The sequence below is a fragment of the Schistocerca nitens genome, unplaced genomic scaffold (genome assembly GCF_023898315.1).
Source record: "Schistocerca nitens isolate TAMUIC-IGC-003100 unplaced genomic scaffold, iqSchNite1.1 HiC_scaffold_376, whole genome shotgun sequence".
Classification (NCBI taxonomy): Eukaryota; Metazoa; Arthropoda; class Insecta; order Orthoptera; family Acrididae; genus Schistocerca; species Schistocerca nitens.
Window position 1 is genome coordinate 3408341 of NW_026045910.1, and position 23958 is coordinate 3432298.

The 23958-nt window shown below is 41.0% G+C and overlaps 1 protein-coding gene across 2 annotated transcripts in view; it reads left to right on the top strand.

Moving 5' to 3' along the window:
- LOC126229611 (COP9 signalosome complex subunit 1-like) overlaps nt 1-23958 on the top strand; it is a 93119-nt gene that overhangs the window by 59341 nt on the left and 9820 nt on the right. For both annotated transcript variants that reach the window (XM_049942353.1, XM_049942352.1), the window contains exons 8-10: nt 6655-6760; nt 10968-11186; nt 18142-18276. In XM_049942353.1, the coding sequence (XP_049798310.1) occupies nt 6655-6760; nt 10968-11186; nt 18142-18276 (460 nt within the window). The remainder of the gene's footprint in view (nt 1-6654; nt 6761-10967; nt 11187-18141; nt 18277-23958) is intronic.

The following is a 23958-nucleotide window of genomic DNA, read 5'->3' on the forward strand; positions in this document are numbered from 1 at the left end:
GTAATTGTATTGACAGCCTTATACCGCACTCCATCCATCCTCACGGCCGTGCTGTGTGCTTGCATACGCAGCCGATCACAGAATGTGCTGATGCCCCAATCCGCTAGTGACTTCCATTGTCCTGGATCCCAGGTGGCAGCTACCACCATGCCAAGCACCCACCAGCCGGTGATGCAGTGCGTGCCACCAGTGGCAAGGAACGAGTGCGACGAGCACAGGTCGTCTGGAGTCTTGCCAGCTACCCACCCTCCCGCAGTTAATAATTGCTGTCCCCACGTTGTGCGCTTGGGTGCAGTAGCCGACACCAGATGTCTACGGCCTAGCAGCAATGCCTTGCCATACCCCCACCCCCATCCCCACCCTCCCAACCCTATCCCAACAGAGGCAGGACCGCCTGTGAAGCCAGCCATTTCAAACATAATTTCTGCACATTTTATGTGGGCATGACCACCAACCAGCTGGCTGTCAGGGTAGGTGGTCACCACCAAACTGTGGCCAAGAGCAGTGTTGACCGCTGAGTGGCAGAACACTTTGCTAAGTGCAGCATGGTGGAGTTCAGTTGTTGCTTCACAATTAGTGCCATCTAAATCCTTTTCCTCCCCAGCACCAGTTCTTCTGAACTACACAGTTGGGAGTTATCCCTGCAACATATTCATTTTTAAAGTTCTCAATCTCCACTAACCCTCTGCATCTATACATTTTGCCCTACAATCTCCCCTTCTTCAGTCCTAACACCCTCCCAGTCCATTCCTCTGTCGTCATCTTGTGCCACATGAACTCACAACCTCCATTGCCTGTGTTTCGCACCTGCCCCTGCGTAACTGCTACCCTGTCCTCCTGCATTCCTGTCCTGTACACATGCTGCCTTCCTCTGAGCTGTTAGCCAACCTTACCCAACCCCCTCCCACTTTCCTGCCTCTTTTCTCTCTCTACCCACCCCACCGATCACAACCTGTCACCCCAATCTACTTGCTGAGCTGCAGTCACGGCATTGTGTGTTCAGGGGACACAATGTAGAGTACTGCAAAGTTGTAATTCGTTTTTGTGCATGCCTGTCGACAATTCAGCAGCTCCACTATTTTATGAGTTTTCTCCTTCACTTCAAAATTATTTAAATAGAGAACATAGATGTTTGTTAATGGTCTCCCCTTATCCTCACTACAGGTGAATTTATCTCATCGTAGTGTTTGTAATTTGGCTTTCATTCTTAACCTCCACAATGTATCCCTCTTTCCTTAACAAGGAAGGAACCTATAGTTACAAAAGTTAAGATAGTATGTAGCACAGTACTTCTATACTTACCTCTCTGCAGTACTAAAACGTCTGCTTCCTGTTGGTACCTACTGGCCAACAATTGTTTCATTATGTGTGGTCAGTGCTGCCAACTTATTTGCTAGATTCAGTGTTCATTTATCTGAAAATACTTACTTCCTTGCTCTATACTTCTCTTATGCAGTATGTTGTAGTTTGTCTTTTACATAAGACAGTTTGGGGAAAAGGGAGCAGGGTCCTCTAAAGACGAGTTTAAGGTGGCGAAGTGGAGGTAGGGGGGTGGGGGGAGGTGATTTGGAGGATGAATGGAGAGTAGTAGTGGAGCTAGAACCTCTTTTAAAATGATTTTTCAGGTGATGTGTTCACTGACTTTGTGCAGTGTTTGGTCTCCAATGTTTATTTGGTCAGTAAGCAGCTGTTTGCTGTGTGTTAGTTCTCTATGTATGTAGAAGTTTTTTGAAATGTAAAGGTACATTTTCAGTGGGTGGTATTGCTCACATACATTCCTATTACGCTTGGCCTGTGATATGCTTGTTTACGGTGATGTGCAACTGTTGAGAAGTTTGTACTATATTTTCATGGCCAAATATGTTTGTTGTAAACATAAAGTTTTGCCAGTGTCCCAATGTAAATATTGTCAAACTCTCTGCAGTTGGTTTTCATAGATACCAGTTTGTTAGTATTTGTCTGGTTTTGATTTTAGATTGAGACTTATGCTTACAAAACAAACATGAAGTGTAGGTAGGAATTCCAGGTAGGAATATCAGCAATGTAGGGAAAGACAGATTGCTACTTACTGTAAAGCAGACATGTTAAGTTGCAGAAAGTGTAATTAAGACACTTACATAAAGCTTTTGGCACAGCCTTCATGAGCAAAAGAGAAACGCACACCATTCATACACACAAGCAAGCACACGTTATGCACACATTACCGCTAACTCCAGCTGGCCCGAGTGCTGCTCTCTGAATGTTCCATATGCAGTTACTACAGCTTGACACTCGCTACACAAGAGTATGATATAAGCTCTACAGAGTGATGATGCAGTGACTCTGTGCACACTAAGAAGTGTACTCGATTTGAGCTTCAGATGGAAATCCCACAATTCTCCATTGTGACCGTATTTCATAATCAGTGCATGGTAGTGGCACCTCCCAACTCCCAGGAGGCGTGGGTCAAGACTTGTCTAGATTGGTGCTGCTGGCTTGGACATGCAGCATCTTTGCAATGGTTGGCTGATGGAGTGACATTATTGATGACAGACAACACCATATTTCTTTAACCCCCGCCCCCCAAATGGAGCACAACAGCAGGGATGAGGATTGAACATGGATGCAATTGCGGGAGCTGAGACTGTAGTTGTCATGGAACACCTATCTGCACCCTCGGCGTTCATCCTGAGCACGACTAGAAACCAGCCACCGGGTGAGCACCAGCATCCATGTGCAGACTCAGGTGTTGATGCAGATGGGGTGCTGAGGACAGTGACGGGAACCTTGGGGGTGCCCTGCTGAATAACTGCACCACAACCACTGGAGTTGCGTCCAGACTGTCAGCTCAGCTGTAATGCTGTAGACAACTCCACATTGACTTCCTTTGGTGTTCCTGAGGAGGTGAGTGTGCTGCAGGAGGAGGTGACTGTGGTAGGTGCTAAAGGCCTTGGCGTTGAACTGGGTCTGTGAGCAAAAGGGGAGCAGCAGAATCCAAAGTAACAGGCCTAAGCTCGTTTTGATGCCAGTGCAGCCTCATTGAACTTCTGATGGTGTGGGTGTAAGTGGACAACGAAAGCACAACTGAAACTAGATCACATTCCCATCTGCAATCCCTGCTGCTTAAGGTCCTATACGAAACAGTTTGCTGAGGCAGAAACTTACATGTAGATTGTGGAATGCAGAGGCTCTGAGATGAACACAGATAGAGGAGCAATGTCCTATGAAAGTGACAGTTTCGAAGTACCACTGGTGACTTGCCATCCCTGAGCAAGGAGCGGTAAGATAACAAAAACAGCTTGAGGGCCTGGTCCCGTGAGTGGGTAGCAGCTCATAGTTGTGCATCTGTGCCTTGAAGGCTCTGGCAAAATGTTTCACCATGCACTGTATTGGGAATGGTAGGACATCTTGAGGATATGATGTATTCCATTGTCACTGCAAAATCGTTCAAACATCATGTGATGTAAACTGTGACCCATTATCAACCAAAATTACTTCCGGTTACCCTTCAGTACAAAATATTGAAGTATGGGACAGCACAGTAGTCACTGACGTAATGGAGGTCATGTGCACGACGAAGGGCAACTTGCCATATGCGCCCACCACCCATATCAGTGGGTATTCCAATATGGACTGGCAAAGAGTGTGTGTGTGTGTGTGTGTGTGTGTGTGTGTGTGTGTGTGTGTGTGTGTGTGTGTGTGTGTGCAGCTGCTGCCTTGGTGCAGCAGAATGTGGCCAATCAAAGTAATTCTGAGTGGGAGCAGCCCGATGCTTCGTACATGTGGCCCACTATGAAGTCATTGCCTCGAGCTGTGTGTCCATACCTGACCATGGAAAATGGCATCTGGCTAACTGTTTCATCTGGAAGAAACCATAGTGATCCTTGTGTAATGGTTTGAGTACTTTCCACTGGAGGGACTGAGGAACTATTACAAGAGCATTGCCACATGGAGGAGGAGAATGCCTGGTTGCACTAAGATGGCTCTATGGTGCACAAAGCAGTGAAATATCACAGGGTCGTGGATTCCGTTTGTGCTAAGAGGCCACCCAAGGCAAACAAAGTCGAGAATACTGCTTAACAAAAAGTCTGCAGAAATACTTCCAGTGCATATGTCTCCTTAGTCGATGTGGAAACAGAAGCCTTCTGATGAATCAAACTTCGCATCAGAACACACTAGTAATTGCGACGATAGGTCTGCATTGGAGTGCTTAGTGGTAGGCCAATATGTCAATTAATATTGGTAATTAGACAATAATAAGGCCCAGTCCTGTAACTACTGCACTTGCCAAGCTGAGGTAGGCTGAGAGGAACCAAACAATGCTGTTAGTGGCCTATGGTCCATAATTAAGTAAAAACAGTGTCCATATAAATACTGATTTAACTGGGTAATCCCATAAACGATGGCCAAACCCTCCTTTCCCAATTGGCAACAACTTGGTTGTGCCTTATTCAGTGTCCTTGATGCAAATGCAATCAGCCTGACCCCCAAACTTGCTCACTCTTTACTACAGAAATGGCCGGACCTTGCATGTCAAACTCAGTAATGCCTGCTACGCCCTGAGACTCAGTTATGGACAACAGTTATCAAGTTTTGGTTCGGAAGCTTTATAATAGAGGACCAAATGCGTGCAGGCCAAGCATTGACACTGATAGCATAGTGAAGCATCACATCAGTAGAACTTTTGAGCCGACAGTGTCTTGTTAATCCACACAACTCCGACCGATTGTTTATAAGATTGCCCAGGCTGCTGTTTAAGCCAAAGGAGTTCATGTCTAGTAGCTGCGACACGTACTTGGGCACTAGTTCATCATACGGGACTTCGGCAGGAAGAATGTCCAGGAATAACTTAACCACCAAACAATACACTTCTGCACCTATCGTGGACAAGAAACGATAAATTCATTGGTGACTGATGGCATTGTAGGTGCAGAAATGCATTGTAAGCTGGGCCACATATGCTGCTCATTCTTTGCCTTGACTCAAAAATGCTTGTAGCTTAGATGCTTGAGCCACTTGTTGCATTGATTGAACTCGAACAAGTGTGGGTGGCAGTTGTGCTGCTGCTGCTGCTGCTTCTGCTGCTGCTGCTGCTTCTGCTGCTTAAGCTTGTAAAATGCCTTGAAGTGTTGTAATTAGTATTCAGTGTGTTGTCCTGTTAACTAAACAGTTTGAGTCAGTGACAAGTCTGGCACTGGAGTGAGGGCAGATATGATATGATATGCACTCTTAGTTAAATAACTAACAAAAACAATGATGGAATAAAAAGCAGCTAATAAATTACTACAGCAAGCGCCCAACTAGTTGCCTCTGTTATGTTTTTTCATAGGTGTAGTTGAATTCAACACAGTGAAGTAACACAATTCTGTACTTAGTATGGAAAGAAACTTACCTTTTATAGCTCTCCATTGCTGTGACTGAAGTGAACACGTATAAAATTATTTATAAAGATGTAACTGTTGGTTGCAAAGTACACAGAGTAGTAGTGTGATGTGGCAAGTCTGTAGATTTAAAACTCTGAATGCTCTAAATGCAATTAGCTACAACAAGTGTCCACTGTAAGAGGAAGAAGACTCGATCTGAACATCAGACAGACATGCCCCTTGTGGCTATATTTCATAACCACTCGTGACACCAGCGCCTCACATTTCCCGGGAGGTGTATCTTGAGTCTCGTCCAGATTGGCACTGCTGGTGATGCCGCACGGACATGTAGCATCTTTGCAGTGGTAGACCTGGTGTGACATTAACTATGATTGATGACCCTGCAGAAACCATTGATATTACTATTTTCAACTATTTTTTTATATTCAATCATTTGCAGATGGACAATACTGTCAACATTACATCAAATGAGCACAGAATGTGGATTGAGAATAAACTAAAGAAAGATGAAAGTAATTAAGAGCAGTACAAATGAGAGCCACATAGTAGATGAAATGAAGGAATTCTTGGAAGCAAAGTAACGCATGATGGGTGAAGCATAGATGATAAAAGAAGTGGACACGCACAGGAAAAAGGGCATTCGTTGCTAATGTAGTTGTACTAGTATTGGACACTGGCTTTAATTTAATGAAGAAATTTCTGGGGATTGGTGCCTGGAGCACAGCTTGCTATGGAATTGAATCTTGGACTGTGGGGAAAACCAGAAAATAAGATACTTGAGGCGTTTAAGATCTTGTGTTAGATTAGTTCTGAAAATTAAGTGCACTTTTGAGATAAGAAATGAGACATTTGGATAATTTGCAAGGAAAATGTGAAAACACTGACTGTATGAAGGTACAGGATGATAAGACATAGATGTGGAAAAAATCTGTAGACAAAAATTTTGTTTCCGAATTGCAGTACATTTACCTTGCAGAACTCTAGTTTTACACAGGCTAGATATATTGTATTATGGGAACACAGTGACCATCTGGTAAACAGTTGTTTTTGATTTATTTTCAGCCTCAGGTCACATAAATTTGTGGGATAAACAATAAAAAGTTATACTATTTAATAAATAATAGAATGTCACCCGAAGTTTTCTGAAGTTTTAAACACAGTTATGTCCAAACAATGTTAGTTGTCAATGAATGACAGTTCCTCTGTCCCCTCTCCCTGTTGAGATTAGTGTACTGTATCTATTTCTGTGGACGAAATTTCATTGTCTAACTTGGTTTTTTTATATTTACAGCTCATTTAAATTATTCCTTGAATTAGAACCTCAGCTTAGGGATATAATTTTCAAGTTTTACGAGTCTAAATACGCATCGTGCCTGAAGCTCTTGGATGAAATAAAGGTAAGTCAGTTTTAATTCCTGAGATGAAGTACTATTTAATGTGCAAATAAATTTTAAAAAATACGAATAGTTGCTTTTACAAAATAGAACCATCTGCTTACAAATTGCTAAAACAAGAATAGATGTAGTAAGGGTCATAGGCTTAATAAATTTAGAAGTGAAGGTAGAAATGGGTATAAACATCGACCTTAAAAACAAAATAAGCCAGTCTAAATAGAGACTCCATTAGGAAACTACAAGAAATATCAGTTGAGTTACACAAATAGCTGTAACCAGTCACTTTTTGTTGATGTTTTTGCGCTACACGTTTCAGATATTATGCCTCTGTCATTTCTATATATTAACTGAATATGTACAATTTTTGTGGGTAATCTGTAGCATTGTTTCCAGCAGTCATGGGCTGGTTTCGGAGTTGCACCTACCCCTCCCCTCCCCCCCCCCCCCCCTCTCTCTCTCTCTCTCTCTCTCTCTCTCTCTCTCTCTCTCTCTCTCTCTCTCCCTCCCCCCCCCCCCCCTCCATATTTATACATTTCCCTACTTTCCTCCATCTTTATTTTTTATGTGAACAACTCCCACCTCCACCTCCCCACCCCTTTTTCATTCAAACACAGAACTGCATTTAGGTGCCTTCTGTTTGTTTTTGCACATAGTTGTTTCTGTTCATCACAGAGTTCTGTTTATTTCCTAATGGCATAGCTGCAATATTTGACTAGTAAGCCTCTGACAATTCATTATTTAGAGTGCTATGGTAATTAAAACTGGACTATTAGTTAGCTGGTATGCCCAGTTGCAAAATTATACCAGTGTGCCACAATTTGATGGCCTATAGCATTTTGGGTTAAAAGGGTAGTAATTATAACTAAATTGAATATGTTAATTTTATCTATATAAATTTAACTATTAAATATATTTAAATTTTACAGTAATTGTTCAACATTCTGAGGAATAAAATAAAATAAAGGAAAAAGATGGCAGTAGTACAAATCAAACCAGATTCAACAAATTGCCAGTCCTTGCATTTAACCTGTAGGCTACAGAACTGATATGTGTACAGCTGCTCACAAATCCCTCACACTATACACTTAGGGAACTTAAGTGCTGTTGGTGTGCTTGGGCATCCTGTTCTGCCAGCCCTCTCAATGCAGTCAACAAGTTATTTCTATATCTCTGTCAATGAAAAAAAGTTTTGTATGTTTATCATAAAATATGTGTCTTTTTGTGTGCCATCACTTGTGAAATACCTCCTTTTGACATCCTGAATCATTTTATGAAATGTGGAGATTGTTATGACCACACAGTTTCCAATGCACAGGGACACAAATGGGCACATTACACGTGACTGTCCAGTAGAAGAAAAAAAAAGATTATCTCAAGAACAAAATGAGGTATCATTCTGCCGTCAGTTTTAAATAAAATTTATATATATTATCTACATTTTACATGCAGCAGCCTTTGGGCAAAAATCGACCATATGCAAAGTTTACACAGTGTATTTCTATCTTCGCAAACTTTTTCAAATTTTGTGCAATGCTTTGTTTAGTTTGATGCAGCACAGTAACTGTGCTGAATAAAGAAAATAATTCAGACATTTATTGAGTGAAGGTACAGGCTGTAAGGCGTGCAAAATTTTTTTTTTTTTTAAAAGTGGACAATAAGTATTTCGTAGTGGCCAAAACGCACTCTCTCAGCACAGGCAGCAGCATTAAACTAGCAGTACAGGGACAACAAAGCCACTCGCAGCACAGAATGTAGAGAGCACGTCTGTAGGAGTCAGTGTTAAATCTTGGTTAACATTGTGAGGAATAGAATGAAGTGGAAAAAAGTTTTGCTAGCAGCGGGATTCAAACCCGAGCTGACAAATTACCAGTCTACATTCTAAACCACTCGGCCATGGTGCTGGGAGGACAATGGCTGCTCCAAAATCCCTCATACCCTACTCTTGTACAATCTTTTACACACATCTACATCTACATTTATACTCCACAAGCCACCCAATGGTGTGTGGCGGAGGGCACTGTATGTGCCACTGCATTACCTCCCTTTCCTGCTCCAGCCGCGTGTGGTTCGTGGGAAGAACGACTGCCGGAAAGCCTCCGTGCACGCTCGAATCTCTCTAATTTTACATTCGTGATCTGCTCGGGAGGTATAAGTAGGGGGAAGAAATATATTAGATACCTTGTCCAGAAATGCACCCTCTCGAAACCTGGACAGCAAGCTACACAGCGATGCAGAGCGCCCCTCTTGTAGAGTCTGCCACTTGAGTTTGCTCAACATCTTCGTAACGCTATCACGCTTACCAAATAACCCTGTGACGAAACGCGCTGCTCTTCTTTGGATCTTCTCTATCTTCTCTGTCAACCCGACCTGGTACGGATCCCACACTGATGAGCAATACTCAAGTATAGGTCAAACGAGTGTTTCGTAAGCCACCTCCTTTGTTGATGGGCTACATTTTCTGAGGACTCTCCCACTGAATCTCAACCTGGCACCCGCGTTACCAACAATTAATTTTATATGATCATTCCACTTCAAATCGTTTCGCACGCACACTCCCAGATATTTTACAGAAGTAACTGCTACCAGTGTTCGTTCCGCTTCTTTCTGTGTATTCACAATACATTACATCTGTCTATGTTAAGGGTCAGTTGCCATTCCCTGCACCAAGTGCCTATCCGCTGCAGATTTTCCTGTATTTCTCTGCAATTTTCTAATGCGGTAACTTCTCTGTATACTACAGCATCATCCATGAAATGAAATGCAGCATGGAACTTCTGACACTATCTGCTAGGTCATTTATATATATTGTGAAAAGCAATGGTCCCATAACACTCACCTGTGGCACGCCTGAAGTTACTTTAACATCTGTAGATGTCTCTCCATTGAGAACAACATGCTGTATTCTGTTTGCTAAAAACTCTTCAATCCAGCCACACAGCTTGTCTGATATTCTGTAGGCTATTACTTTATCAGGCGACAGGGCGGAACTGTATCGAATGCCTTCCGGAAGTCAAGGAAAATAGCATCTACCTGGGAGCCTTATCTAATATTTTCTGGGTCTCATGAACAAATAAAGCGAGTTGGGTCTTACATGATCGCTGTTACCTGAATCCGTGTTGATTCCTACAGACTAGATTCTGGATTTCCAGAAATGACATGATACGTGAGCAAAACACATGTTCTAAAATTCTACAACAGATCGATGTCAGAGATATAGGCCTATAGTTTTGTGCATCTGCTCAACGACCCTTCTTGAAAACTGGAACTACATGTGCTCTTTTCCAATCATTTGGAACCTTCCGTTCCTCTAGAGACTTGCGGTACACGGCTCTTAGAAGGGGGGCAAGTTCTTTCGCGTAGTGCTGAATGGAAAATACTGACCTGGCACTGCGAGCAACATGGTAGTGTCAGGGTGGCAGGGATGACATCACATCAAAGCACGTGCAGTTGAAAACAGACAGCAGAATCCCTTCTCTGAGTTGTTTGAATTGTGGCTGGGTGTCATTTCAGCACTCGACACTGGTTTCTAGCTATCACAGAGAGATAACTACAAAACATGTTTTTGTCCAGTGGCGTAATTTTAGTAAGATTTCCAGCTGCCATTCAGAGAGAGAAATGCTTTAGCACATGATCACCAGTCGCTGCTGCTTGCCTCACTAATCATATTTACTGTGCCTCTCCTAATCGACGATTTTAAGTGATGTTTCCTTCCCTTCAACACACTGTCCATTCATTTCCTCTTCTAAACCTGTATTTATTACCTACCGAGTGCAGTGAGTCAGTAATAGAACCAGTGGACCTTCATCCAGGAGGAGTGGGGTGCAAAATTGTCAGGCTGTCCAAATTTAGGTTTTAAACGGTTTCCATAAATCATTTGAGAGGAATTTGAAAATAGGTTACACCAGTAGGGACACAAAACATGTCTAAAGATAATATAAAGCTAACGAGAGAGAGAGAGAGAGAGAGAGAGAGAGAGAGAGAGAGAGAGAGAGAGAGAGAGATGCAAGACATTATGCCATTGTATATTAACTTCTGGTGGTGTAAGTAATTTTGTGCTGTAGTACAAAAAAGTTTCTCCATCTACATAGTTAATGTTTTTCATCAAATTGTTGCTTTAGTCCAGTGTAGTGCAAGATATCTTTTGTATTACAAAACTTATTATGCAGCATTTCACTCAGATCTTCTATATTAATTCTTTTTTTCTTTTCAGGATAATCTCCTTTTGGATATGTATATTGCACCACATGTGAATGCATTATATACACAGATACGCAACCGTGCACTGATACAATATTTCAGTCCTTACTTGTCTGCAGACATGCATAAAATGGCAGCTGCTTTCAATACTACTGTTTTAGCCCTAGAAGATGAACTCATGCAGTTGATTCTTGACGGACAAATTCAAGCTCGCATTGATTCACACAACAAGGTAAGAATTTTTTATCCCCAAGTTTCTGCTTTACATAGTTTTTTTGTTTGTACTGACATCACTGGAGCCATCTGAGATACTGCTTTTCTCTGTTGCCAGAATCAAAATAAGATTTCTAAGACTGTGCCATGTGGTGTTAAATTAATAGTCGGCATGTTAACATTTATTTAAGCAATCTGAAACTGTGTAGGTGCTGCAGGAATGTGTGTGTGTGTGTGTGTCCAATCACTTGAACATGCTGTTCAACAAAAGCCTTTGGCCCCTAGAACAGGTCATTTGCATCTAGGCTTACTATATTTATCAAAGTATAAGACAATCCTGAATTAAAATGACCCCCCTTTCTCAGGAGGCTCCTTGAGAAAAATTTATTTTTAATATGTTATGACTAATCAGCTGTATGAGTAAATGATGATGGCGTCCTCTTGGGTAAAATATTCCGGAGGTAAAATAGTCCCCCATTCAGATCTCCGGGCGGGGACTACTCAAGAGGACGTCGTTATCAGGAGAAAGAAAACTGGCGTTCTACGGATCGGAGCGTGGAATGTCAGATCCCTTAATCGGGCAGGTAGATTAGAAAATTTAAAAAGGGGAATGGATTGGTTAAAGTTAGATATAGTGGGAATGAGTGAAGTTCGGTGGCATGAGGAACAAGACTTTTGGTCAGGTGATTACAGGGTTATAAATACAAAATCAAATAGGGGTAATGCAGGAGTAGGTTTAATAATGAATAAAAAAATAGGAGTGCGGGTAAGCTACTACAAACAGCATAGTGAACGCATTATTGTGGCCAAGATAGACACAAAGCCCATGCCTACTACAGTAGTAAAAGTTGATATGCCAACTAGCTCTGCAGATGATGAAGAAATTGATGAAATGTATGACGAGATAAAAGAAATTATTCAGGTAGTGAAGGGAGACGAAAATTTAGTAGTCATGGGTGACTGGAATTCGTCAGTAGGAAAAGGGAGAGAAGGAAACATAGTAGGTGAATATGGATTGGGGGGAAGAAATGAAAGAGGAAGCCGCCTTGTAGAATTTTGCACCGAGCATAACTTAATCATAGCTAACACTTGGTTCAAGAATCATAAAAGAAGGTTGTATACCTGGAAGAATCCTGGAGATACTAAAAGGTATCAGATAGATTATATAATAGTAAGACAGAGATTTAGGAACCAGGTTTTAAATTGTAAGACATTTCCAGGGGCAGATGTGGATTCTGACCACAATCTGTTGGTTATGAACTGCAGATTGAAACTGAAGAAACTGCAAAAAGGTGGGAATTTAAGGAAATGGGACCTGGATAAACTGAAAGAACCAGAGGTTGTAGAGAGTTTGAGGGAGAGCATAAGGGAACAATTGACAGGAATGGGAGAAAGAAATACAGTAGAAGAAGAATGGGTAGCTCTGAGGGATGAAGTAGTGAAGGCAGCAGACGATCAAGTAGGTAAAAAGACGAGGGCTAATAGAAATCCTTGGGTGACAGAAGAAATATTGAATTTAATTGATGAAAGGAGAAAATATAAAAATGTAGTAAATGAAGCAGGCAAAAAGGAATCCAAACGTCTCAAAACTGAGATCGACAGGAAGTGCAAAATGGCTAAGCAGGGCTGGATAGAGGTCAAATGTAAGGATGTAGAGGCTTGTCTCACTAGGGGTAAGATAGATACTGCCTACAGGAAAATTAAAGAGACCTTTGGAGAGAAGAGAACCACTTGTACGAATATCAAGAGCTCAGATGGCAACCCAGTTCTAAGCAAAGAAGGGAAGGCAGAAAGGTGGAAGGAGTATATAGAGGGTCTATACAGGGGCGATGTTCTTGAGGACAATATTATGGAAATGGAAGAGGATGTAGATGAAGACGAAATGGGAGATAAGATACTGCGTGAAGAGTTTGACAGAGCACTGAAAGACCTGAGTCGAAACAAGGCCCCGGGAGTAGACAACATTCCATTAGAACTACTGATGGCCTTGGGAGAGCCAGTCATGACAAAACTCTACCATCTGGTGAGCAAGATGTATGAGACAGGGGAAATACCCACAGACTTCAAGAAGAATATAATAATTCCAATCCCAAAGAAAACAGGTGTAGACAGATGTGAAAATTACCGAACTATCAGTTTAATAAGTCACAGCTGCAAAATACTAACGCGAATTCTTTACAGACGAATGGAAAAACTGGTAGAAGCGGACCTCGGGGAAGATCAGTTTGGATTCCGTAGAAATGTTGGGACACGTGAGGCAATACTAACCTTACGACTTATCTTAGAAGAAAGAGTAAGAAAAGGCAAACCTACGTTTCTGGCATTTGTAGACTTAGAGAAAGCTTTTGACAATGTTGATTGGAATACTCTCTTTCAAATTCTGAAGGTGGCAGGGGTAAAATACAGGGAGCGAAAGGCTATTTACAATTTGTACAGAAACCAGATGACAGTTATAAGATTCTAGGGGCATGAAAGGGAAGCAGTAGTTGGGAAAGGAGTGAGACAGGGTTGTAGCCTCTCCCCGATGTTATTCAATCTGTATATTGAGCAAGCAGTAAAGGAAACAAAAGAAAAATTCGGAGTAGGTATTAAAATTCATGGAGAAGAAGTAAAAACTTTGAGGTTCGCCGATGACATTGTAATTCTGTCAGACACAGCAAAGGACTTGGAAGAGCAGTTGAACGGAATGAACAGTGTCTTGAAAGGAAGATATAAGATGAACATCAACAAAAGCAAAACAAGGATAATGGAATGTAGTCAAATTAAATCGGGTGATGCTGAGGGAATTAGATTAGGAAATGAGACACTTAAAGTAGTAAAGGAGTTTTGCTATTTAGGGAGTAAAATAACTGATGATGGTCGAAGTAGAGAGGATATAAAATGTAGACTGGCAATGGCAAGGAAATCGTTTCTGAAGAAGAGAAATTTGTTAACATCGAGTATAGATATGTGTCAGGAAGTCGTTTCTGAAAGTATTTGTATGGAGTGTAGCCATGTATGGAAGTGAAACGTGGACAATAACTAGTTTGGACAAGAAGAGAATAGAAGCTTTCGAAATGTGGTGCTACAGAAGAATGCTGAAGATAAGGTGGGTAGATCACGTAACTAATGAGGAGGTATTGAATAGGATTGGTGAGGAGAGAAGTTTGTGGCACAACTTGACTAGAAGAAGGGATCAGTTGGTAGGACATGTTTTGAGGCATCAAGGGATCACAAATTTAGCATTGGAGGCCAGCGTGGAGGGTAAAAATCGTAGAGGGAGACCAAGAGACGAATACACTAAGCAGATTCAGAAGGATGTAGGTTGCAGTAGGTACTGGGAGATGAAGAAGCTTGCACAGGATAGAGTAGCATGGAGAGCTGCATCAAACCAGTCTCAGGACTGAAGATCACAACAACAACAACAACAACAACATGACTAATCAAAATTACAAGCTTTCATGGACGTAAGGTATCTGCCTAAAAAGTTTTCTAAACTAGTGCCATTTGCTCATTGTTTACATTGCGATAATACAAGAAAAACCAAAATAAACAAAAAGAAATGGTACATGTTAATTTTTTGTTCACTGTCATCTGTGGTATCACTGTTTTTGGCCATCATTGTCTTCATTCTAACAAGTGAGCTGTGAAACTTACATCTCCGTTGTCACAAATATTTGGCTATTTCTTCTAAATATATTGTGGTTTCTGAGGTTGTGGTTATGGTGGGACCTGAGAACACAGCCTTTCTTCCCCCTCTGAACAGATAGTGGATTTTGCTTCTATACTGACATTAGAATGATAAATTTCCCTTGCTTCGAAACATATTTTCTGCCCACCGCCCTCTCATTGACTCTGTAAAACCCGCAGCTGACATAGCTATTATCGTTCCCGCCATAACTCATGGTAAGTGTCAACAAAATTGATGCATGAAATATGTATTGCTGTGCTTAAGTGATAGTGAAATGATGGTGGCAATATCTTCTAGGATGCAAGTCGTATGCAACAAAAGCAACTAATATAATCACTCCTGTGATTTAGTTACAGCTGTTGGTGCTATCTCCACAACATGGCTTTTCGCTATAATTTATTCTTGGCAGTAACAATTGTAGTTGGTGTAATGTGATTTGTTTCATTTGTTAGTCATGTCTATACAAGGGTGACGTACTTGAGGGTAATGTTATGGAAAGGGAAGAGGACATCAATGAAGATGTGATGGGAGATATTATACAGCGTGAAGAATTTGACAGAGCACTGAAAGACCTAAGTAGAAAGGAGGTCCTAGGAGTAGTCAACATTCCGTTAGAACTACTGATAGCCTTGGGAGAGCCAGCCATCTGGTTGCCAAGATGTAAAAGCCAGTCTAAATACCTTCAGACTTCAAGAAGAATGATAATTACAATTCCAAAGAAAGCAGGTGCTAACAGGTGTGAGAATTACTGAACTATCATTTTACTGAATCACGGTTGCAAAATACTAACACAAATTCGGTATAGACAAATGTAAAAATTGGTAGAAACCGACTTCGGGGAAGATCAGTTTAGATTCCATAGAAATGTTGAACACCTGATGCAGTACTGACTCTGTCTTACCTCAGAAGCTATGTTAAGGAAAGGCAAACCTACATTTATAGCATTTGTAGACTTAAAGAAAGCATTTGACAATGTTGACTGGAAAACTCTCAAATTCTGAAGGTGGCAGGGGTAAAATACAGGGAGCGAAAGGCTATTTACAATTTGTACAGAAACCAGGTGGCAATTTAAGAGTTGAGGGGCACGGAAGGGAAGCAGTGGTTGAGAAGGGAATGAGGCAGGGCTGTAGCCTATCCCCAATGTTATTCAATCTGTATATCGAGCAAGTAGTAAAGGAAACAAAAGAAAATATATGGATTAGGAATTAAAATCCAAAGAGAGGAAATAAAAACTTCGAGGTTTGTTGATGACATTGTAATTCTGTCAGAGACAACAAAAGACTTGGAAGAGCAGTTGAACAGAATGGACAGTGTGTTGAAAGGAAGATATAAGATGAACATCAAGAAAAGCAAAATGAGGATAATGGAATGTAGTCGAATTAAATCTGGTGATGCCAAGGGAATTAGATTATTACATGAAACACGTATAGTAGACAGGTTTTATTATTTGAGAAGCAAAATAACTGATGATGGTTGAAGAAGAAAGGATATAAATTGCAGACTGGCAATGACAAGGAAAGCATTTCTGAAGAACAGTAATTTGTTAACATTGCGTATAGATTTAAATGTCAGTAAGTCTTTTCTGATAGTATTTGTCTGGAATGTAACCATGTATGGAAGTGAAACGTGAACAATAAACAGTTTAGACAAGAAGAGAATAGAAGCTTTTGAAATGTGGAGCTACAGAAGATTATTTCTATATTAGATGGGTAGATCACACAACTAATGAGGTGGTACTGAATAGAATTGGGGAGAAGAGGCATGTGTGACACAACTTGACTGGAAGAAGGGTTCAGTTGGTAGGACATGTTCTGAGGCATCAAGGAATCATAAATTTAGTACTGCAGGGAAGCATGGAGGGTAAAAATCATAGGAGGAAACCAAGAGATGAATATACTAAGCAGACTCAGAAGGATGTAGGTTGCAGTTAGTTACTCGGAGATGAAGAGGCTTGAAAGGACAAATTAGCATGGAGAGCTACATCAGACCAGTCTTTGGGCTAAAGACCACAACAACAACAACAACAACGTTATATACATAATCCTTCAGATGTTCACAAAGAAAAAAAAATCTGGGAATTGAGGCAGCTATAGATGATGTGAAATAATGTCCCCCATCCCCTTCCTCTCACCCTCCACTTCCCCCAAGCAATTCACCCAGTATCATCATGGTGCTATTCCCCATCGTGCTACAGCCAGCAGTGTCGTTCGTAAGCCTCTGACAATGCTAACAATTGCATGATTGTGTCCTGATAAGTCAGCAGTTATATTTTCCAAGAAAAAAATTGGGCCTATAATTATTTCGCACAAAATCGCACACCGAACTTCAACCTTCAGTGAATGTAATGGGTTCTTGTGGAAAATGATTTTTCTGAATTGCAGTATGAGTTGTTCTGGATGCACTTAGATGAAATCGTGTTTCATCAGAGTAGAAATCGTTATCAACACATATCACTTTTGCAAATAAAACACACAATCCACTGACAGTAATGTAGTCTTTATCCTCTATCATGTTCTTGAAACTTGTGCACAATGTGAGTGCGATATGGACAGAGTTTTGGCTTCTTTGTAGTTCTGTGAACATTTCCATAAGATATTCCAGTTTGCTGACACAGTTTTGGTATAGGCTTTTTTGGTGACCTTAGCAAAGATTGATGTATATTTTCTGATGAGGTCTCATGTAATACCACATGTCGGCCAGAACATTCGTATTCATTCACACTACCACTTTCTCTGAAAGGTGTGATTATTTGTGAAATTGTGTATTTGAGTGTAATTAGTGTATTTACATTTAACCTCATAAAGAATTGCAGCTGTCTCAGCTGTTCTGCTCGGGCCTTACACAATTGCCACACTTGTATTGTTTGGTTAGCCAGATACCTTAATAACCTGTCCTATGTGTGTACACGTTTACAATTATGTATATTCCAATAATGAATTAGTCTGCATGCACAAGCGATGTAGTGAACGCTGTGCCTGGTCTGTTTGTTGAGCGTGTTCAGATGTTTTAATATCTACATACATGTACACTCTTCAGGCCACTATAAATACCTCTGTACGTGCTGTACTTGGTCTAATCTTGTCTTCATGATCCGAACGAGAGTGATATGTAGGGGGGTTGTAATATATTCCTAGATTCATTTCTCTCTCTATCTCTATCTCTCTCTCTCTCTCTCTCTCTCTCTCTCTCTCTCTCTCTCACACACACACACACACACACACACACACACACACACTTCAATGATTGTGTCCTCCTTTTTTATTCTCACCTTAAGATTATTATAATCTGTTTAATTGTTTTACAGATACTTTATGCAAAAGAAATTGATCAGAGGAGTACAACATTTGAGAAGTCACTGGCTGTAGGACGCGAGTATCAGAGGAGGACCCGTATGTTGATTTTAAGAGCAGCCATGCTGAAGCATCAGATCCATGTTAAAGTCAGTATCATTACTTACGTTGTTTTCTACAGTCTGTTACGCTTCAGATAAGTACTTCATAATAACAATAAGGCTTACTTCTGTTTTCATACAGCAAGCACATAATGTTCTCTATTTTGATTTTGAGGGGAAGTATTGTTTGTTCTGCTGAAATGGGTATGTCAACTGTAATTAAGTTTATTTTCACAGAAAGTGCGCATTTTAAAACTTTTTTTCACAAGAGAACACAAGGTAGAAATAAGTAATGAATCCAATTTCTCTGCTCACTCTTCCTCACTTGCTGAGAGAAAAGTTGAGTATTTGTTGTGTTTGTTACTAATGCAGTAATTCATGTTTTCTCCATAAATTATGCTGTACAGAATCTTAACTGTTTGATGCGGACATCAGGAGGCTCCATTAGTTCATGGGCAGTTCCTAAAAAAACTGAAAAAAGTGATTATTTTCTGTATTTTCACCATCACCAGCAGACCAAAACTCAGATGCAGGTTCGGAGATGGCTATGCACAGGAAATGGCTGTAGTTTTTATGATGTGTTCCTAAGATCCCAGACTTGTACAACTTTGAAAATTTTTCTCATATCTGTATCTGTTTTAGAGATACAAAGATTCAAAGTTACGCTACATGTACACTTAAAACCTGGTGAGAGGCGAAAATGTAGTTCATAAAGTGATGTAGCACGGTGAACTAGGCAATAAAGTGACTACTTTATCATCTGTGAACGCCATGTTGTAGTACTGAAGCACATGCAAAAATTTTTTGCGCATAAAATCCAGTCTGAGGTGTAAAATTAGTTTAGTGTTATTTCAGTTTCACATAAGTAAACTATCTAAATTTTACTGACTTCTTCAAGCTTAAGTAGGTAAGGCCCTCACATTTTACTCGTGCCCTTTATTGCATAAATATATGTGCAATTTATAGTAGTCACATAAAAATCATAAGCAAGGACATTTAACATGTGCAAACTTTGAGAGGAATGTAATGAAGCCCTCTGCAGTGTAAATAATGCAGAACATTACATAGGTGTTTGTATGACACTGAAGAGCACTGCATGGGGAAAGTTTGTGTTTATGGAATTCCAACATTGTGCTGGTAAAAGGATCGGCAGCTGTATTCAGTGTTACTATTTATCATTAGTAAAAATGTAAAATATAAATATTAAGCTAGATACAGTGTCTTGACATTCTGTATTACAAATCACAGTAGTTCACTGCAGTGGTTACAAAATACCTGAGTGGTTCTGAAATGATCAATGAATTAATGTTTGTGCATTTTGACGTATTAACAACTGTTCAACTTTGAACATTTCGTCCTTAACACAGTGCCTACTATAGATTGTCACCCATTAGTTGAATGTGGTTGGAGCATTTGAGAGGCCCCATCTGTGTTTGTGAGGCCTCATCATAGCACAGTATTAATATACTTCTGCTAATTTTCAACAGTACCCTTTAGTGTAATATTCGGTATTTGGCAGTAAGAATTTGACAGTTTATATGGCTTTTACACGAGGTTCAAATAGTATGACTGTGTGTTTGCACAGTAAGCATAAAGTTCTTTTACAACCTTTAAAATCCTTTTAAATTCACAAAAGTGGTTTTAAAACACATCTAAAATTGACAGAAATGATTTTGAGATCTTCTAAAAGTGATGCAGATTCTGTTCCCATCACTTTGCCTCTGGATCCCTATTTGTCACTGTGGATGCCAATTCTCTATACACAAACATCCCTCATGCCCATGGTCTTTCTGGTATTGAACACTACTTCTCTCTTAACATCCTTCATACTTAAAGTGTACTACCTCATTCCTCATACACCTTAGTAACTTTATCCTAACATACTACTACTACTACTACTACTACTACTACTACTTTGAAGTATGGGTATACAAACAAATCTGTGACACAGCCATACACACTCTCCTATCCCAGTGTGTTGACGGGCCATATAGAGGCTAGGACCTTAATCGTGTGTGCACCTTCTTAGATGTTGACCATCTATGACAGCTCCACCCATAACTCTGTCCACATTAAACCACCAACCATTGACTGTACCTGCATTTCGACAGTCTCCATCCCTTCAACACAAAATTATCCCTTGCATACAACTTGGCCACCTGGGGATGGCATATCTGCAGTGGCAAGAACTCCCTTACCCAGTAGGCTGAAGGTCTCACAAAGGCCTTGACAGGCACTACCCCCAGACCTAGACCACAAACAGATTTTTCGTTCTATATTCCCACATGCCCCCTGCCCCTAAGAATGAGCTACAAGGGAGCACAATCTTAGACACCAAGTACCACCCTGGACTGGAACAACCGAACCACATCCTCCATCAGGGCCTTATCTATTATCATGCCCTGAAATGAGGGACATTGTTCCCAAGATCCTTCCCACCCCTCCTATAGTGGTAGTCTTTCACCCATCCAACCTCCATAACATCCTATTCCACCCCTATGCTACTCTAAATCAAATCCCTGTGGAAGACCAAGGTGCAAGAACTGCCCAGTTCAACAGCCCAGCACTTCCTATTCCGCTTGTCACAGGCTTATTTTTCCCCATCAGATGCCAGGCCACCTGTAAAAGCAGCCATGTCTTATACCAGCTCTGCTGCAGTCATTGAACAGCTTTTCATATTGTTATGATGATCGACTGGCTGTCCACCAGGATGAGTGCCCATTGCCAAACTGTGGCTAAGAGCAAAGTGGAGCATCCTATGGCACAACATGCAGCTGAACATAACATGCTTGATTTCAGTGGCTGCTTAACAATCCGGACCATCTGGCCCCTCCCTTCACCACCACCTTTTCTGAACCCCGCAGATGGCGGTTATCCTTACAGTACATTTTTCCGCTTATGAAATCATTCTGGACACAACTTTTGGTGAGCTACTGTCTCCACACCCTCCACTCAACAGTTTCCAACCCCCCTATGTCCTACCACTTCCTCCTAATTCATGTACCATCACACTCATTGTGCACTGCTCTGTGTGAACGCACCCACCACTCTTTTCCACTTCTCTGCTCCTCTCCTTTTCTGCTCCCCATTCCAAACCCCCCCCCTCCCTCCCCCACAGCCTCCAGACATTGCCCGTAGCAGCCTTCGTCTGCCACCATCCAGTCCGTGCACACTCTGCCAGGCAGTGCTCACTTCTCTCTCCCTCACATGTACCTATCTATCTCTGTCCCACTCTGGATTGCTGCTTTCGTTTGGCACAACACAGTTGCAGTCTGTGCAGAGATAGCGGTCTCGTGTGCACATACTTTGCGCAAAAGCTTAATGTGTAACAGTCTTTTTGATGTGCCTGTCTGCAACTGTGTGTCATCCTTACGCTGAGTAGAACTCAGTTAAGTATAATTTTTTTGTAACAAAATTCATTAGTACGATTTGTTTGAGTGTTTTAGGCAGACTTCCTAGACACCACAAAACTGAACTGACAGAGTCCTGAAGACAAACAGACATAAACTATGCCTAGAAAGTTTGGTAACAAAGTTTCAAGAACTGGCTTTAAATGATGGTTCTAGGAATATACTGTAACCCCCTCTGTATCGCTCACATAGGGATCGTGAGGATAAGATTAGAATAATTACTGAACGCACAGAGGCATTCAGCCAATCATTCTTCCCTCGTTCCATGCATGGATGGAATTGGAAGAAACCGTAAAAACTGGTGGTTTGCAGAGTACAGATGTCTATGTAGATGAAGTGTGTGAGTATAATACCAGGAAAAGCTCCATACCTCCTAAAGCAAACACTTGCCTCTGTTTATTCAATGTTGCCAAGTAATATAAAAACTGCACTGTGTTCAGAATCGAATCGACAGAAACTTCTCATTATTACGTCATTTCTGACAGATGATTAGGTGACCTCGCAAACTGCCTACCCCACCGTCCAGTCAGAACACTTGGGGCCGCTTACTCCCTCATCTGATTACTATCTTCGTTATGCACCATATACAGATTCTACATACTACCTTGCATAAAATTTGGTTGACAACATAATAGTCTCGGTCGGGCACACAGTTTTAATCTGCCAGGAAGTTTCATATCAGCGCACACTCCGCTGCAGAGTAAAAATCTCATTCTGGAAACATCCCCCAGGCTGTGGCTAAGCCATGTCTCCGCAATATCCTTTCTTTCAGGAGTGCTAGTCCTGCAAGGTTCGCAGGAGAGCTTCTGTAAAGTTTGGAAGGTAGGAGACGAGATACTGGCAGAAGTAAAGCTGTGAGACTGGGCGTGAGTCGTGCGTCGGTAGCTCAGATGGTAGAGCGCTTGCCCGCGAAAGGCAAAGGTCCCGAGTTCGAGTCTCGGTCGGGCACACTGTTTTCATCTGCCAGGAAGTTTCACTGTCATAGTTGTTCACAGCTTTCTGGGAGCTGTGCCATGCTACAGCCACCATAGCTGGCTGCTGTACTGGGTCATATCATAAATCCCAAAAAGATATTGTGTTTGAATTTTGTCTCCTCATCCTTTAATTTGTCTGGCTCCTCTGTCTTACCTTTAAATAGCTCCCATTTCTCTAGTATGCTCAATTTCATTCCCCTAGGTGCTACATGTAGAATTTTCAATATTACCTGCTACATGTTTTGTACTTCGTGAAGGAGGGCGGTAACCGATCTTATAGTTCAGGCTAACGTGCTCCTTAAATGTAGTGCTAAAATTACTACTATTTTGGCCTATTGACGAGACTCAGTTCAACTTAATGCTGTAATATTCTTCAGCATCTTAATTAAAACATGCAATGGCTTTACCCATAATCTGTTCACACAGTAATTGGCACCCTCTTAAAAATGCACACCTCAGAATTTCTTTTGAACTCAAAACTAGATGAAAATTAATCCTTCGTACACTGACAGTCGATTTGTCTCAAGCATGCTCCCCACTCTGAAAAACTTAAGTTGTGTAACTGACGGACTGTTGGAGTTTCTGAGCCTTTCATGATTTGCAGTCAGTTATCCAAAATTGTTCTTCCTTTAAAAGCATCACTTCAGAAAATTTTTGATATTACTTTGACTTCTAAAGGCATGCTCAGTATTTTTGTAAAACTATGCATGGCAATGTGCAGTCTCCTATTCCCAAGAAATTTGTTGACAAAGATTGTTGAATTACCAGATTTTTGTCATATATTATGTTCTTTGATGTACTATATCCTGTTTATAAGCCACCCATGTACAGATAGCATGAAATGTTCTCTGTATGTCTGTTTTAATTGTTATCACTTTTGATAAGTGGAAAGGAACTAAGGAACTGCCCAGAGCTAATCTAGTCCTAAAAACTTACATGCTAACCATTTGGTAAATACTATAACAAAGCAGCGGGAATGAATCTGGCACTTAGATTCCATCTGGGACACTTAGAAAATGAAGATCAGATGATAAAATTTAGATCTAGTCGGACCTGAGTTTCTCCTGGTGTATACGACATTCAAATAACTTAACAGAAATGCTGCCAGGAGAAGTCATAAACAACCACCAATATTTAGACAGGAGCTCACCTTGCCATTTTTGAAGCAAAACTGCAGTGCATGAGCTGAGTATAAATGGCACACTTGCTTAAGACAGTCAAGCAAATCTGATGTTGCAGAACATTGTCTTGTCTCTGGTTATCTTATGGAATATAACAATAAGGGGTCACCAGCATGCACTTCCTGCTGTTGGGATAGTGTTATTAAAGAAGCTGTTGAAATTAAA